Source organism: Nycticebus coucang, chromosome 5, assembly GCF_027406575.1.
Source record: "Nycticebus coucang isolate mNycCou1 chromosome 5, mNycCou1.pri, whole genome shotgun sequence".
Lineage (NCBI taxonomy): Eukaryota > Metazoa > Chordata > Mammalia > Primates > Lorisidae > Nycticebus > Nycticebus coucang.
The window spans coordinates 2,588,498-2,603,977 of record NC_069784.1 but is presented as its reverse complement, the minus strand read 5'-3'; the positions used below and the strand labels follow the sequence as shown (position 1 = coordinate 2,603,977).

The 15,480-nt window shown below is 47.6% G+C and overlaps 1 protein-coding gene across 20 annotated transcripts in view; it reads left to right on the top strand.

The window, feature by feature from the left end:
• Positions 1-8,453, top strand: part of GNG12 (G protein subunit gamma 12) — a 122,817-nt gene extending 114,364 nt beyond the window's left edge. For 12 of the 20 annotated variants that reach the window (XM_053590968.1, XM_053590976.1, XM_053590966.1 and 9 more), the window contains 2 exons: positions 4,125-4,243; positions 5,709-8,453. In XM_053590968.1, coding sequence (XP_053446943.1) covers positions 4,151-4,243; positions 5,709-5,834 — 219 coding nt within the window. In that variant the 5' untranslated portion in view covers positions 4,125-4,150 and the 3' untranslated portion in view covers positions 5,835-8,453. Of the gene's footprint in view, positions 1-3,582; positions 3,699-4,124; positions 4,244-5,708 lie in introns of all 20 variants that reach the window. The other 8 variants (XM_053590974.1, XM_053590982.1, XM_053590987.1 and 5 more) reach the window with 2 other exon arrangements.
• Positions 8,454-15,480: the final 7,027 nt, after the last annotated feature.

Here is a 15,480-nt window from a genome sequence, read left to right as displayed (position 1 = left end):
GACCTGTCCAAGTCCCTCTGCACTGAGCAGCACATTGTGGTGTGTCAGAGACACCCTGAGTGTGTGTAATCCAGGTTAATTCGAACCGTCTTTTCCTTGGTGCAGTGGAAAGGGAGGCTTCTGGAGTGAGGGGGGCTTTCGAGCTGGGTTAACTTGAAGCAGAGTTTTCTCACTTCGTGATGCACCTTTCAGGTGAGGCTTCACGAAAGTACGTGAAAGCAGCCCAGGCTCCTACATGTCAGGCAGCATCTGCCTTGGCAGCGGCTATGTTTGGTGTATGAATAAAGCAGACTGTTCATCCACCCGGCAGCACAAACACATGGCTGGGCAGACGTCCTGGTCACTGAGGAAATACTGGAGAACACCTTCCCAAGACGCAGGGGTGTTGGGGAAGGCTCGTTTCCCTGGCTCGCTTCTGTCCTGTCCCATCCAGCTGTGGAGGGACCTGCGAGCAGCTGCAGGTGGGAAGGTAGCTGTGGGCGCGGCTCAACTCCATGAAGGTGGTGGGCCTCCCAGCTCAGGCTGTGCCTCTCTGCAGACCCGCTCTTTGAAGAGGCTTCTCAATGTGAGACAGTACAGTACTGACCTGGTTTCCCATAGGAGTAAAGGTATAATCAGATTATATCCTTTCCCATTAGCCCAGTGTGCAGCTTTTTCTGTGATAATCAAAGGATTTGAGGAAACGTCACCCTAAAATAGGATGATGCTCTGGTCTGCTGAGCGCTTTCTACCGAGGGGGCTTCTGGGGAGCACCGTGCAGGCCGGAGGCTTTCTCTGAGCTCCTGTATCTGCCCACAGACGATCTCCCCAGAAATACTCAATTGTCATGAGTCTTCTCCCCAGGAGTCTTATCAACCAGGGGAAGATTAACTAGGGTCACAGGAGTGGGGACTAGAAGTGACACCATACCCAGACTGTCACCTCTTCTACTGAAGGCAGACAACCTTTACTACCTGAGACTTTTTCTGTGCCTGATAACACCTTTATTCACCAAACATCTCCTTCCCACACCTTTCTCCCCCACCTGCCAGAAGCCCTGAGCCCTTTCTACAGCTCAGGATGCTGGGTGAGGTCCAGCCAGTTGGTCCTGAGTCTGTTTTGTGGAGCTCCCTGTTATATACATAATTAAATGTGACTTTTCTCCCATTAGGCTGTTTATAAGTCAACTTAATTTGTATCCCAGCCAAAGAACCTAGGAAAGGTATAGAGAAGACATTTTTTATTCCTCTATAGCCACAAACACCAATGTAATTGACTTCCCAAAGTATCCCCTACAGTGGTCAGTAGGAAGTTTTTATGTTTTAATCTTAGAAGCTGTAAAGATTACCCATCTCTTAAACTTTAGTTTTTGGGGGGTGCTGGGGAGTTGTCCATATTTGTACCAGCAGCGAAAGGACTTTCGGAAGAGAAACTACACTTGTGTTGGGAACGTGAGGAGGGTGGCATAGCCAAGGGCTTACTTGACACCCTCTCTGAGGGCAGGAGCTGTCGCCTGTCCTCCCAACTTATTCTGAACACACTATGCCTGGTATCAGTAGCACCCAGTTTAAAAATTTGAGTGGACTTTGCAGAGCCTGGGCCCTGCAGGACTCCCCTTTGGGAGGGAGCAGAGGGGAGTTGTCTGCATGAGGAGGGAGGAGGCCACTGGAGGGGCAGGTGAGCACAGACAACAGGACAGGAGCTGCAGGAAGCCCACCTGAGTGGCCAGTTGCCTTTAATTCTGACTGTCAGTATTGTCAGAAAGAAAGAATTCTCCTAGTACTAAAAGCCAAGTTTCCGGCCAATTTCAGAGGAGCCTGCACAAAGCTTTTTACAAACAGAGCTTCACTGTGGACTGTTTGCTTTGCTTTGCTTGGGGCCGTGCTGCAGGGTAGGAGCAGACTGTCCAGCTCTGCCTGGGAAATCTCATGCCCTGGAGGCTAAGGAGAAGGGAGTGCTTGGTGGTTCTCATGTAAAGAGAACATTTAGAGAGGAAAGGTGTCTTGTCCTCCTGGGTTAGAGCCAGGCAGTGGCAGCGGCAAGGGAGCCCAGTTTAATATGTTATGAGGAATAAAACAGGAGCTGCTAGAGACCCAAGCTGCGCAGCCAGGGAAGGCTGCTGGCGGCCTCACTGGTTTCAGATGCTCTGTTACCACCAGCCTGGGAGCCCTGAAAGGCGCCGTGCTGCAGGGTGTGAGGAAAGTCAGACCCTGCACTTGTCCTGTGGGTGGGGCAGGATGATTCAGAAAGAGGGACCTAGTCCCAGAGTATGTTGAAATGAGGTCACCCAAGCCCTGGGACAAGGCAGGGCCAGGCCACCGTGCCCTGCCACACACTTCATCCTCCCAGTTTCCTACACTGCTCCAGCTTCCCTATTCCGATGAAAATTCTCTGCTGTCTGCCAGTGCCCTGACACTAGTACAGCAGGGTGGCCTTGGGACTCCCAGAAGGGCACGTGCCCAGCACCCCACCCAGGCCCAGCCAAATCCTGAGGCTCACTGACCAGTGGGGAAGGAGGTGGTTGGGAACAATTAGGTAAACAAGGAATTAATTCCGATTCCCAGTGCGGTGTGCACCCCCAGGATGGTGACCACGGCAGCTGTTTGTGGAGGCCTTGACCCTCTGCTGAATGCTGCACATTCACCAGTGAGCTGACTCTCTCCCCAGCCCCTCATAGAGCCTGTCTCTGAGGACAGTAATGTACCCTCATATTAAAAACAGAACTGGGGCTCACAGAGTAAAGTAGCCTGTATGGTTTCACCCAGCTAGTCAGTGGCACAGGCAGATTCAAAACCAGGATGCCGGAGCTTGCTAACACAGCTGATCGGGTAGGTCTGCACACAGTTAAAGGCACAGTGGTGCTTGTACATCTGACCTAAAGCTTCCCCTGATTGCAAAGGCTACATGCCCTACCCAAGTCCTCCAACGCAGCCTTTGAGAACATTCTCAAAGTCAGGAACGTGGAACGGCACCTCGGTGCTTTCTTGTACTGTGGAGTGGTGGTTGCTCCTGTTTTCTACAGCCGAGTCTGGCCTCTCAGCCTTCATGGCAGACCTGGCCTGTGCGGCTTCAGCTGCAGCTCTGAGGATGAGCACACCTGTCATCCACCTGCTCTCATGACTCATGACTCACGAAATTGCCATGCTGCTGCCAGCCCAGCGTCTTCCTCCGGTCACCGCTGTGCCAAGCGTGCACTTAGCCATGTATGTCAGGGCACCAGGCAACATTCCTCCCACCCTCCCCCCCCACCACCACCTTGTAAAATGTGCCAGGGACAGCCAGACAGGTTGCAGCACAAGGGCCAGGATGTTTCTGTTCCTTTACCAGGGGGCTGGGGAGAGGGCAGCAGGGTAGCCTGGAGTCCAGGGACTCAGGCTAGAGAGGAGAGTCAACCCACACACACACAGTGGGGAACAGCCCGTGCCCAGGATGTGTCCCAGAAGAGGTCTAAGGGGGATAATAGTGGTGCATTTCAGGCTCTGGGCTATTTTTGTCTCCCATTTGATATTTACTGTGGGTGTGTCTACCACTGACAGTCTCAGCTGGCAGGCCCCCACTTTTTATGAATAAAGAATTTCCTATATGCCTGCCTGATGTTTCCAGAATGACTGCACATCTTGATAGCACCTAAAAATGCTCCCTTTGTGCAACGCAGAGTCTTCCAGAGGAGCCCCCACCCCGTGTTCCATCACTCAGGCCTACGTCAGCCTAATAGTCGGGTAAGAGACCCCAAAATAAGCGAAGTCAGATCTTGGATTAAAGTAGCAGTGGTAGCAGTGACACCATCTGACCCGTAATGTAGCCCCAGTGGCAAATGCTCTCTCTGGCCCAGAGCCCTGTGATGAGAGGAGATGTTTGTTTCCTCATAGAAGATGTGAGAACAGGCCACCATCCTGTGGATGTCGGGTGCATTGAGTAAACGGGTGCTGGGTTTCTGCAAACCAAAGGCTGATGTAGGAGCTCGAGGCGTGACGAGCTCCTGCATGGAGGCCACCATGCAGCCGCTGAGGGGCATTTTAGTGCCGGCCTCCAAGAGGCTACGACGGCTGGGAATGTGTGTCCATCTACTTACCTGGTGCAAGTTGGGAATGCTCACATAGTTTACAGGTGACTATTCTTTGCCTTTTAAAGAAAGGTCTCCTCAGATTTCAGGTAGAAGCCGCCACTAAAGATGTCCAGCAAAGCTGCGAGCACCAACAGCACGGCCCAGGCGCGAAGGACCGTGCAGCAGCTGAGGCTGGAAGCCTCCATCGAGAGGATCAAGGTAGGAGGCTGCCGGGGTCAGATGTGCTCCATGATCAGCCCCTGCCCACCAAGGCTGGCATGGTCAGGGGAGAAGGCCATTTGCTTTACCTTCCAGGGTTTCCTGACAGTGCTAGGAGGCCTCAGAATCGTAACTTGGTTTCCTGTGAGCACGGGCCTCATTTCACGGGAGCTGAGGAGCCTGGGGGGCCTGGGCTGCCTTCTCTGTAAAGCTCCGGTCAGGATCTCCTGAGGACGCACCTTTCCTGAGTGAACATGGCAAAGCCCAGAGGTCCTTAGGGTTGATCCTGGGATGGGTTCTGGGCAGACTTCATCAACACCCTCCTCATCCTTCTGTAATTAGAAGTCTGAGAGTTCTGGAGTTATCAGTGTGGCTGAGGCAGCCTCACATCACGAGTCCGTAGTCCAAATCTCCTTTTAAGGAAGTTGAAGCTTTTTAAAGTGGCCTTCAGTGCCAGCTGTGGTTGAAATCCTCGAGAGAAACTGGAATGCTTTTCTTAGGTCACCTGACTTTGAAGTCTTTATTCCCCCAAATCCCAAGAGAGGAAGAGGCAGTAAGAACCCTGGAATGTTGTGACGCCTGCTGCTTCCTAGAAACTGAAGCGTCACTATAGATTCCTGTGTGCCTGGAGATAGTCGCCTGTCTTCCGAGCAGAGGCTTCTTGCTGCCCTTGACCGAGCTCTGCAGCCCCATGCTCCTGGCCTTAGGTCATTGATGTAATGATTCTTCAGCATCTCCTTGCCAGGCCCCCAGACCTGGCCCTACTTCCCCTCTAACTCGTGCTAGAGTCAGGTGTGTGCTGGTTGCTCTCTTCACTTCCCAAGTCTCTGACGGTAAATCTTGATGCTCCAAGCTCATGATTTGGTTTATAAAATCTGCATTCCAGTCTATTTTTTCTTGGATAGAAGTGAGATACAACCTTCTCCTGATTCACATAGGCTTTTTCCTCCCTGGCCCCCAACCCTAAAGTTCTGAGACATTTTAAACCTCCGGAAGAGCTGTCACAAGCATTTATATATCCTATACCAAGATTGGTTTCCTTACTCTCCTCTGTCTCTGCCTGTATGCATGTACACGTACGTTTTTCTTTAAACCACTTGAAAGTTACCTCCAATTCAGGATTACCCAATAATACCTCACACAGAATTCAGGCCACATGTTTCTCAGGGTCTCCCTCACTTCTACGTGACCCTTTGCTGATCAGATTCCAGCTAAATGTCTTGGCAGGAAAGCCAGGCAGCTGGCACGTGTCCTCGTGCGCACACGAGTACCGAGGCCCTGCCTGCCAGATTGCTCCATTTTAAAGATATGGTTTCCCTTTCTACCTGACAAGTAACCCCAGAGTGATGCTGTGACTCTGATCCTGTTCAAACCTGTCTCCCACTCAGTGGCTCAGCGCTCAGATACACCCTGCAAGTGTGGAAATAAAGTCTGTCTTGTTTGCTTTGGTTTGTCTCCACATCAGGTTTCGAAAGCATCAGCGGACCTCATGTCATACTGTGAGGAACACGCCAGGAGTGACCCTTTGCTGATAGGGATACCAACTTCAGAAAACCCTTTCAAGGATAAAAAAACTTGCACCATCTTATAATGGAAGGGTGACACGCTTCCTCGCCTCTTCTCCACAAAGCCAAGGACGAGAAGCTCCTTGAAGAGATTTACCTTCAGCTTATTTGGTAACCACTGCTCATAACTAAAATGCTCTTAACTTGGAACAATGGACTCTGAGGTCTTTATTTTCCAAGTTGCTCTTCATTTAAAATGCCCTATACACAATAACAATCTTGTTTTCCATTTGTTAACTGTGGTGTTATGTTGGGTTACTGTTTAAGGAAAGTTGATCTGGGCCTGTTTTAAAACACACACTTTAAATATACAGTTGGTGCAGCTGTGTCAAGACCTAAATGGCTTAAGCACCTGTCAAATTAAAATGCCAAGAATAACTTAAATCCTGAAACCCTGTATCATATGTTCCTAATAAAGTTGTGCCAACCTGTACAGTATACTAAGGACGGGGGTATTTTGTGTGTATATAAGTCTCTGTGTATACACATAGCAAAGCTGGTTGCTTAAAAGTCTTCCCTCTCTGTAATCCATCAGTTTCTCAGTTCCAGAAGTTATCTTTATCTTGAACTGTGAATAGAGAAAATAAAAATGTCTTTCATAGTTAGTGTACAAAAAGTAAAGAGCACCCAAAACGTATTTGTTGTGATCAAGTAGTACAGTCATCTGTCCTCTCCTCGAATCCTGCTGGACCTCTTAGGCTGTGATGAACTGTGCCAATTAAAAATTTTAAACTGAACTGAAAGCCGTTCGGTAATACATGGTATTAATTCACAAGGAGCCTTTTGGGCATCAGTGGCAGAATCAAGGGAAGGGGAGGAGACTGGTGGGAGGATCCCATGCAGCTGTGCTCCCAGGCTCATGTTCCCTACTGGATTAGGGACAGACACCTGGAATGTCCACCCGATGATTGGAATGAGGTGAAGTAACAGGAGCCGGCACGAGGAGCAGGAATGTGTGGTCAGCACATGCTCCCTCTCTCTGCCTTCAGATGCTACAGCATCCCTGTGCAGAAACAGTAACGTTCCCCTCCCCAACCTCAGGTGGGTGGAGAACCGTGGAAAGGAAACCTACAAAAAGTCTAAGACTATCAAGATTCTCAGTCTTCTCGGGGGTCTGCAGCTTCATCCCTGTCTTGTGCAAGACAGGTGCAGTTGGCTGGGGAGAGGTGCAGATTCTGTGGTGCCCTGCTTGGGGCCCAAAGTGTCCAGCCCATAGGTATCTGACTCCTTGATTTTCCCCAGGGAATGAATATATCCCTCACAGCCTTGGGGTTTACAGTAGGGGATCCCAAAAGAAGAAATTTCCTGTGGCCAAGAGGACATCTTGACTTTATCGGAGAGGAAGAGGCTCCTACTTTTAAATGCTTAATTAGGGAAGCACATAAATGCTAAACCACATACAAAGCTTTTAATGTTTTAATCATTCTCACTTCACTAAAAATAAAGGGTTTAACCCAAGAAGGAATTATTTACAACAGCTTCCCTAGATTTATGCCATCTGCTCTGCGGCTCAGGCCCCTTTAGGATCTGATATCTGGGCTGTGAGTGGTCCGCCCACTGAGGGTTAACAGGTGCAGCACTGTCTTCAAACTGTTCACAGCAGCATTCAGGTTCCTCCAAGTCTGTCTTGTCAGCGTGGTGATTGGCCCTCACTTTCCAAGACCGTGTGAAAAATCAGGGCACTGCCCTTGACCTGTGTCCTCAGCTCGGTTCTGCACTCTGCCTGGGTTTCAAAAACGTGATCGATACCTATTTGGGGAAAGATAAAGGTTGTACGTTTCAAAGGGTGAAATTTGATATGTACACTAAGAACTTTACATTTATTGCTTCACCTAATGAGACATTATATTTTTCTACAGATAGTTTCAAAATGCTAGCCTTTTCACTGATTATCATGTTTCTTTAAACATTTATACTACAGCTTATTACAAAAGGTTTTCATGAAATTCTATTATGCTGTTATCTCCATGTTGATAGTAAACGTAGTTTATTTAGTACTAAAATATGCTCTTTAATAGTAAATATGTTTTGCCATATGTTAATTTGCTTGTGGTGGTGAGCAGTAGATTTGGGGTTCTAAGATTTTATTTTCCGGGGTCAGATATGATAAAGGTTATGTTATATGCCGTGTAACTTCCTCACCAGGTATAGGCCATGTTCACTTAAAAAAGGATGCTGGATCCAAGAGAAGAAAAACTGTAGCTAAATATTGATTTACTTATAACTAGGCATCTATCGAAGAAAAAGTCAGTTTTATTTATCAGGCTTTATTCTAGTTACGAAGCCACAGTTTGTGTCTGCAGCAGCTGGTTTATGATGATAAATGCCCAGTGTGTGTTTTCCCACCTACCACTACAATGACTTTCTCATGCGTACAGGCAACTTCTGGGCTTCATTTCATGAACTATTTAAATATGTTCAGAATACTTTGTCTTTAATGCTGCTTCTGTTAGCAGTGATCTTTTCTATTTTCATTGTGATACTTCATAAATCTATCCAGGCCACAGGACCATGGCAAGATTTCATGACTACAAAATATTTTACAGAAACACATTTTTTTAACAGGGAAATATTTTATATACTGGGTGGTTCACAAGCTATCGGTTGCAGCTATTTTTTCTCTAAAAAAAGGTTTTTAAATTATTTTAAAAAGTGCCATCTTTCTTAGCATTTAAAGGAAAGATCTGATTGACTTTTCCCTGTTTGGATTGTTTAATCTCTTAATCCATCAAGAAGAAACCACAACTTTATACCAATGATTTTGAAGCATAGGTTATCTTACATTGTGGAAGATGTGCCAAATTTTCTCTTCAAATGCCGTCTTCTCAACCAATCTATAACTAGTGTCGTCTTGACAGATTACTGACTTTTAATTTAAGAGATATATAGGTCCAAGAAATACACACTCCATTTCTCAGTGAGGTGCAATACCAGACTGTACATGCACATATAATGGGTTGTAGTGATTTATTTTATGGTAGACCTGTTAATAGGAAAAAAATGCACCAAACGGAACAATGTATCAAACTGAACCAAGCACTGAGCTGAAGTGGCCAGGGTGTTAATGCTGTGTCGTTTCCTAGTTGATTCTGTGCCTGTGACTTTGGACAAGGGACGTCATCTCTTTGGGCCTTCATTTCTCCCTTGGTTAAATGAGGAGCTAGCTGGGAGCAGGTGATGGCGGAGGTCCTGTCCCATCCAGTGACCCCAGCCCTCTGCTAGTCCTGGTGCTATAAGCTGCTTCAGTATAAAATTGGTTTGTCTATAACATGCTTATTTAGTAGCTTAAAAAGGCCTTTTGTTATACAGTGCTTTTTTTCCTAATTTTATGGGCTTGGTTACTGTAATGTCTTATTTTTAGAATACAAACACATTCTCTTGATGTCTCAGTAAATCTACATTTGATGTATCATTGGTGAGATTTTGTTACAACATTCTTTGGCTGCTCTTCTGTCCAGCATCTTATTAACCTTAACACTGTGATCGTTTGGAAATCTGTCCTATGGAAAGAATAAAAGTATTTACTTCACAGCTAGCATGTTCAGATCTGAAAGAAGTTTCATTGATGAAAGCACTGTTGCTTTCTTTACTGTGTCAGCACCTCATTGTATCATCCCGGCCTGTTTTGCTCAATGTGATAAAAAGCCACTTCTCTTCCCTTCATTTCTTTTCTGAGCATCTGCTAGGGGCAAGGGGCTGAGTCAGGCTCTGGTGACACGCAAATGAGCAAGGCACCTGCCTGGGGGAAGCTGCCGGTCCAGAGCAAGTAGGGTGGGGATGACAGATGCACAAACTGGGCATTATAGTATCCTGTGACAAGAGCTGTAACTCGGGAGAACCCAGAGTGCCTGGGAGCCCAGAGGAAGGAGCAGCCCCCTCAGCGAGGCCCCAAGAAGCCTTCCCAGGGAGCCGGCGCTGAGGGGGAGTCTGAGAAGAAACAGCGCTTTGGAATGAAGCCTCTGGAAACAAAAGCGGAAGGTCGCTCCTGCGACCGTCATATGAGCTTCAAGGAGACGGTGCAGGCTGCATATCGGGGAGTGACTTGGTGCTGCCAGCCTGTGAGGGGCGTTTCCCAGGCCGAGACCAGCCGTGACCATGGGAACAGATAACAAAGGGCAAGGTCATCCACTCGCAGTGATTCATATTCACCTTGTTTGTCCAAGCGCCTGCGGCTTCTGGCCCTCGCCCCAAGGCTGGGATTCCTGGGGACAAGTGAGGGCAGTCCTAGGGCACTAGGCCTGAGAGCTGGCACTCAAAGGCAGCCCCTTAGGAGAGAACTGAAAAGCTTAGTTTCCTTATGAAAAGTAGGTAACAACTGACCAGCACATCACCAGTTCTGACCAAATTACAGAAGTCCTTGTAACTCAGTGCAGGATGGCAGGACTGGGGGGGCGGGGGCCAGGAAGCTAAGGAGGCAGGTGAAATGCACACTGTCTCAGAGTGAACAAGAAACTCGGTGCCAGCACTCCGGGAGGCCGAAAAGGGAGCTTCATTTGAGACCAGCCTAAGCAAGAGAAAGATCCCCATCTCTCCTAAAAATGTTAGCTGAGTATGGGGCACATACGTATAGTCCCAGCTACTCGGGAGGCTGAGGCTGGAGAATGCTTAAGCCCAGGAGTTTGAGGTTGCTGAGGGCTAGGATGCCTCTGTGCTCTAGCCGAGCAACAGAGGGAGCCCCTGGGGAGTGGTGGGGGTTTGGTGGGGAGGTGCATGTTCCCTGGCTTCTCAGCTCTCCAAGTTTTTCCTTGGCAGGAGGATTGGTTACCCGTGAACACGTGTGTTCACCCGAGCCTTTTCATCTGGGGCTTTATAAGCCTTATTCAGGGCCCAGTAGACAGTCGATGTGTGTCTTCCTGTGCTAGGTACACGATCTCAGGGAGGGCTCTGACCGCGTGTGTGGAACCCGGTGCCGCCATCAGCTCTAGCCCTCTGCCTGCCCTGGGGTGGCGAGAGCCTTCGCCTCCTTTTCCGATCGTGGCCCTTCTTCCTGCTCTACCCCTTCACTGTGAACGGCAAGTAACCTCTGGCCCCAATTACTGTCTCCTTATCTGAGTCAAGCCTATTAAAGACATTAACTGTAGGCCAGTCCTGGGCAAATGTGCGGTTAGGCTAGGGAACCCGCACCTAACCTGTCAACTTTTTCAGAAACCAGTATTTTCTCTACCCTTGGAGGACAATGCAGTTGTGGTAAATACATGCTGAAGTGCTGATGGCCTGACACCTGGTCTGCAGAAGACCATTGCCCTGAGTCGAGCTCGGGGGCAGCGATGCTTGGTGCAGAGCAGTGGCAGTAGCAGTGACGGTTTAGGCATCACTGAGAACTAGTTTCACATTTAAAACATTCCTATACCCTATACTCTCTGAATTCTCCTGAACAATCTATCCAGTGATGAAAGCAAGTGATTGAAATGGTTGCAATCCATCGTGATAAGAACTCTAATAAATTTGCAGTTGAGGCATGTGTGAGAGTGGCTACTTCTGCCCTGCAGAGCCAGTCACCTCCCACCCTGCTCCACGATAAGAGGGCTTCATCTGTAACTCTGGTCCTGACCGTGTGGCAGTGTAAGTGCCCGGTGGGTCTGTAAGTTTGCGTGCTGAGGCAGGCTGAAGCTGTCACTCCCTGAACAAACATGGATAATGCTGCCATCTCTGAGCCAAGCACATGTGGCCACTAAAGTCCCCTGGGATCAGGAAAGGCCAACTTTAGAGGTTGACATGTGAGATTTAGGTAGTACACGTGTTAATTTTCTAACTTACTAATTGTGTAGTTGTGTGTATTAGGAAAACTAGAACTTCTACTACGTGATATAAAGTTTCCTTTTAAAATAAATTTAAAAGCCAATTTACTTTTTGGGGGGTCTCCCTTTCTTGCCTTAGGCTAGAGTATTGTGGCCTCTGCATAGCTCAGAGCAACCTCAGACTCCTGGGCTGAAGTGATCCTCCTGCCTCAGCCTCCCGAGTAGCTGGGGCCACAGGCAACTGCCCTGAAGCCCAACTAGTTTCTCTATTTTTAGCAGAGACAGAGTCTAACTCTTTTTGAGGCTTCCCTTGAACTCCTGAGCTCAGTGGATCCACCTACCTTGGCCAACCACAGTACTGGGATTACAGGTGTGAGCCACCTTGCCCAGCCCTAATGTACATTTTTTAAACATAAGTATATAATAGTATAGCTTCTCCAAGGATATGGCAAATGTTGTAAAGAAGCCTTCTAACATCTCAAAAGACAAGCATCCCCTCTAAGAGCCACACTCCAAGAGTCAGGCACACTCCTAAGAGTCATCCACATAGGGAAGTCAGGTTCCTATTTCTACTTTTAACCTTGAAATATTTTCTATGGCCAGTGCACTACAAAATTTTACAAAGAGGTGGCCAACACATGGAGAATATTTGTAAATATTTTATAGTGTAAATACGGGTATATTTAGTTACATTTTCCCTAAGTATGGTGACTCTAGGGGAACTTTTGGGACACCCTGTAAACCCATTATATCTGATGACAGTGAAGTATGTACATTTCAGCATGGGCCATGGGACATCTGAGGGTGTTCACAGACATGGTGCAAGGCTCTGGGGAAAGGGGCGTTGGACACTGAACTCCAGACATCAGGCCAGGCCCGCATTCTGCACCTGCCCTCCGTTAAGCCTCACATAAGTTCTCTAAGGAAAAGTAAATGTAACTGAACTTCATTTTACAGATGAGAAAACTGAGACTCAGAGAAATTAAAGTTGTGCTAGATTCTGCAGCTGAAAACTACAGATCCCAGGTTTATAAACCCCAGTCAGGCAGATTCCAGAGCATGTGGGCCGCCTTCATGTTCCTAGCACAACTTGAATAGGATTGAACTAATAATTCTGTATTTTTAAGTAAGGCGAAGTGAGCACATAAGTTCTTAAGTAGCCAAGAGTATAATATCCCAGCCTTAAGAATGAACCGTGGTCTCTTGCGGGTGTTTGGTAGGACCAGGAACTATTCTTAGCATTTGTGTTTATTCTTTTAATTCTCCCAACAAATCCAGGAGATCTCTACCATTATTATCCCCACTTTAGCTACAAGGAAACGGAAGTGTGAAGAGGTCCAGACCACATTTGATGTGCTTAAGGATCCCACATTTTGCACAGTGGCAGAAAATGTAAGAGAGCTCACACCTTGGAATCAGGAACTGTGCTGGTCTGATTACCACTAATTTGTTGCGTGACCTTAGAACATGTGTGACTTCTAGTCTGTTTCCTCATCTATTTTTTTTTTTCAAGGATTAAGGCTCATGCCTGTCATCCCAGCACTGTCGGAGGCCAAGGCAGGAGGCCAGCCTGAGCAACATAGCAAGACTCTATCTCTAGAAAAAATAGAAGCGTCAGCCTGCGGCGGTGGTGCACATCTCAAGTCCCAGCTGCTCGGGAGGCTGAGGCAGGAGGATTGCTTTTGTATAGGAGTTTGAGATTACAGTGAGCTGCAATCACACCACTGAATCCTAGCCCAGGTCACAGAACAAGACTCTCCAATAAAAAATAAAAGATTTAATTTTATATAAATTTGAGAGGACGGCATCTCTCCTGCCATCTCCAGGTCATTCTGCACCTCCCTCCTTGAGCTGTAAATCAGAGTAATGGGTTTGCTGTGTATAATTACAGATATTTAAAAGATATTTAAAGAGTCACTTCCTGGGTGGCGCCTGTGGCTCAGTGAACGGGGTGCCAGCCCCATATACTGGGGGTGGCAGGTTCAAACCCAGCCCTGGCCAAACTGCAACAAAAGTAATAGCCAGGCATTGTGGTGGGCACCTGTAGTCCCAGCTACTTGGGAGGCTGAGGCAAGAGAATCGCGTAAGCACAGGAGTTGGAGGTTGCTGTGAGCTGTAACACCACGGTACTCTACTGAGGGCAATAAAGTGAGACTCTGTCTCTACAAAAAAAAGAATCACTTCCTGATATTCAAGCTACTGACGCATCAGCAGGACTAGAATGAATTTTAAAGGAAAAAATGAATCGTAGAAAGGTATTTTGAATATGGACTGCCTCCAACCTAGAGAATTAAGTGAGCAAAGTTCTTTAATAAATACAACTCATGAGTTCATAAAACGTAGCTCCAAGCAGAAAATACCTCACTCAAACATGAAATGTGAAAGACAAGACATTAGGTTTACAGAAACAGGACAAAGCTCTTACTAGCACTGTGGAAGGTACGGCCTAGGATAAACCCAGGACAGAGCAGGGTCTCCCAGGACAGCGGAGGTGGGGGAGTGGGGGATGGGAGCAGGAGGTGAACAGAGGCACTATTATGCAATTTGGTAAAGAGTAACACCACCAGGTTACTCTGCTCTTCCTGAATAACTCCAAAAAGATTTCACAGAGGAAGCAACCTATTGTTGGGCTTTGAAGGATGAGAAGGGGTTGGTTGGTAAAGAATAGAGAAAGGGTATTCTCAACAGTGAAAATAACGTGTGCAAAAGCCCTTAGAGTCTAAAGAAGGCTGGGGTGTCAACGCGACAGATCTCTGTGGCAGACATGGTACAGGACAAAGTGCTTGAAGCTGGGGAGGATGGTCGGGCCAAATCACCAATGGCCAAGAGTTTGTACTGAATGAGGGGTGGGGGAGCTGGTAGAGATTTCTAAATGGAGTCTTGACATGATAACCTTTCTCACCACAAAGATAACTCGAATGAACTGCCGTGGAGAGGAGCTGGTGGTGCTGTTTCTAACGCCCGGGTGGATGAGCCCGTGGTATTTCAGTGTCCCTGCTAGTCCTTGTTCAACTCCTCTAAACCCTTCTCACCCTCCTCAAACTCCACACCCCATGTATCTCCTTTCTGCTGTGCAGTACTCCTACTTCTCCATCAGAAGAATGTCCGGGCCATCCGGCCTGAATTCTGAAACTTCTCGCTCCCAGTACCCACTGGGAATCCAGTGAGTGTGATGGAGACAGGTGGGTGGGCGTCCTGATCACATCCATCCAGTTATACATGAGAAGCAACGCCCCCAACCTTCCCGCCTCCCATCAAGATGAAGCCCTCCAGCTATTCCCTTAGCTCCATATCCTATTCCTTTTTTTATGCTATGGTTTCACTTTTTGTTAAGATTGAAACATTTATTTCATGATATTTCTGTATACAGTCTTCTCTTCCAACTTCTTTTGCTGTCTCCATTTTAGTGTGAATGTCCTTGATTTTCAGTCAACACAATCATCCCTTCCTGTCATCCCTCCCTATATTTTGTGGTGGTGTTCTTAAGACAGGGTCTCACTCTATTGCCCAGGAGTACAGTGGAGTCATCATGGCTCACATCAGCCTCAAACTCTGGGGCTCAAGTGATCCTCCTGCCTCAGCCTCCCCGTGGCTGGGACTACAGGCAACTGACACCACACCCAGCTAATTTTTCTATTTTTAGTAGAGACATGGTTTCACTCTTCCTCAGGCTGGTCTTGAACTCCTGACTTCATGCAATCCTCCTGCCTTGACCTCCCAGGGTTGCTAGGATTATAGGCACAAGCCCCTGTGTCCAGCCTCCTTTTTTCTTTTAATTAGTGGTGGTTTTTGTTTGTTTTTGTTTTTCTATGGATGGCAAAGTCTTGCTATGTTACCCAGGCTGACTGGAACTTCCAAGCTCAAGCAATCCTCCTACTTCAGCCTCCACAGCAGCTAGGGTCATGGACTGGGCACGCACCGGGCACCTGGCCCT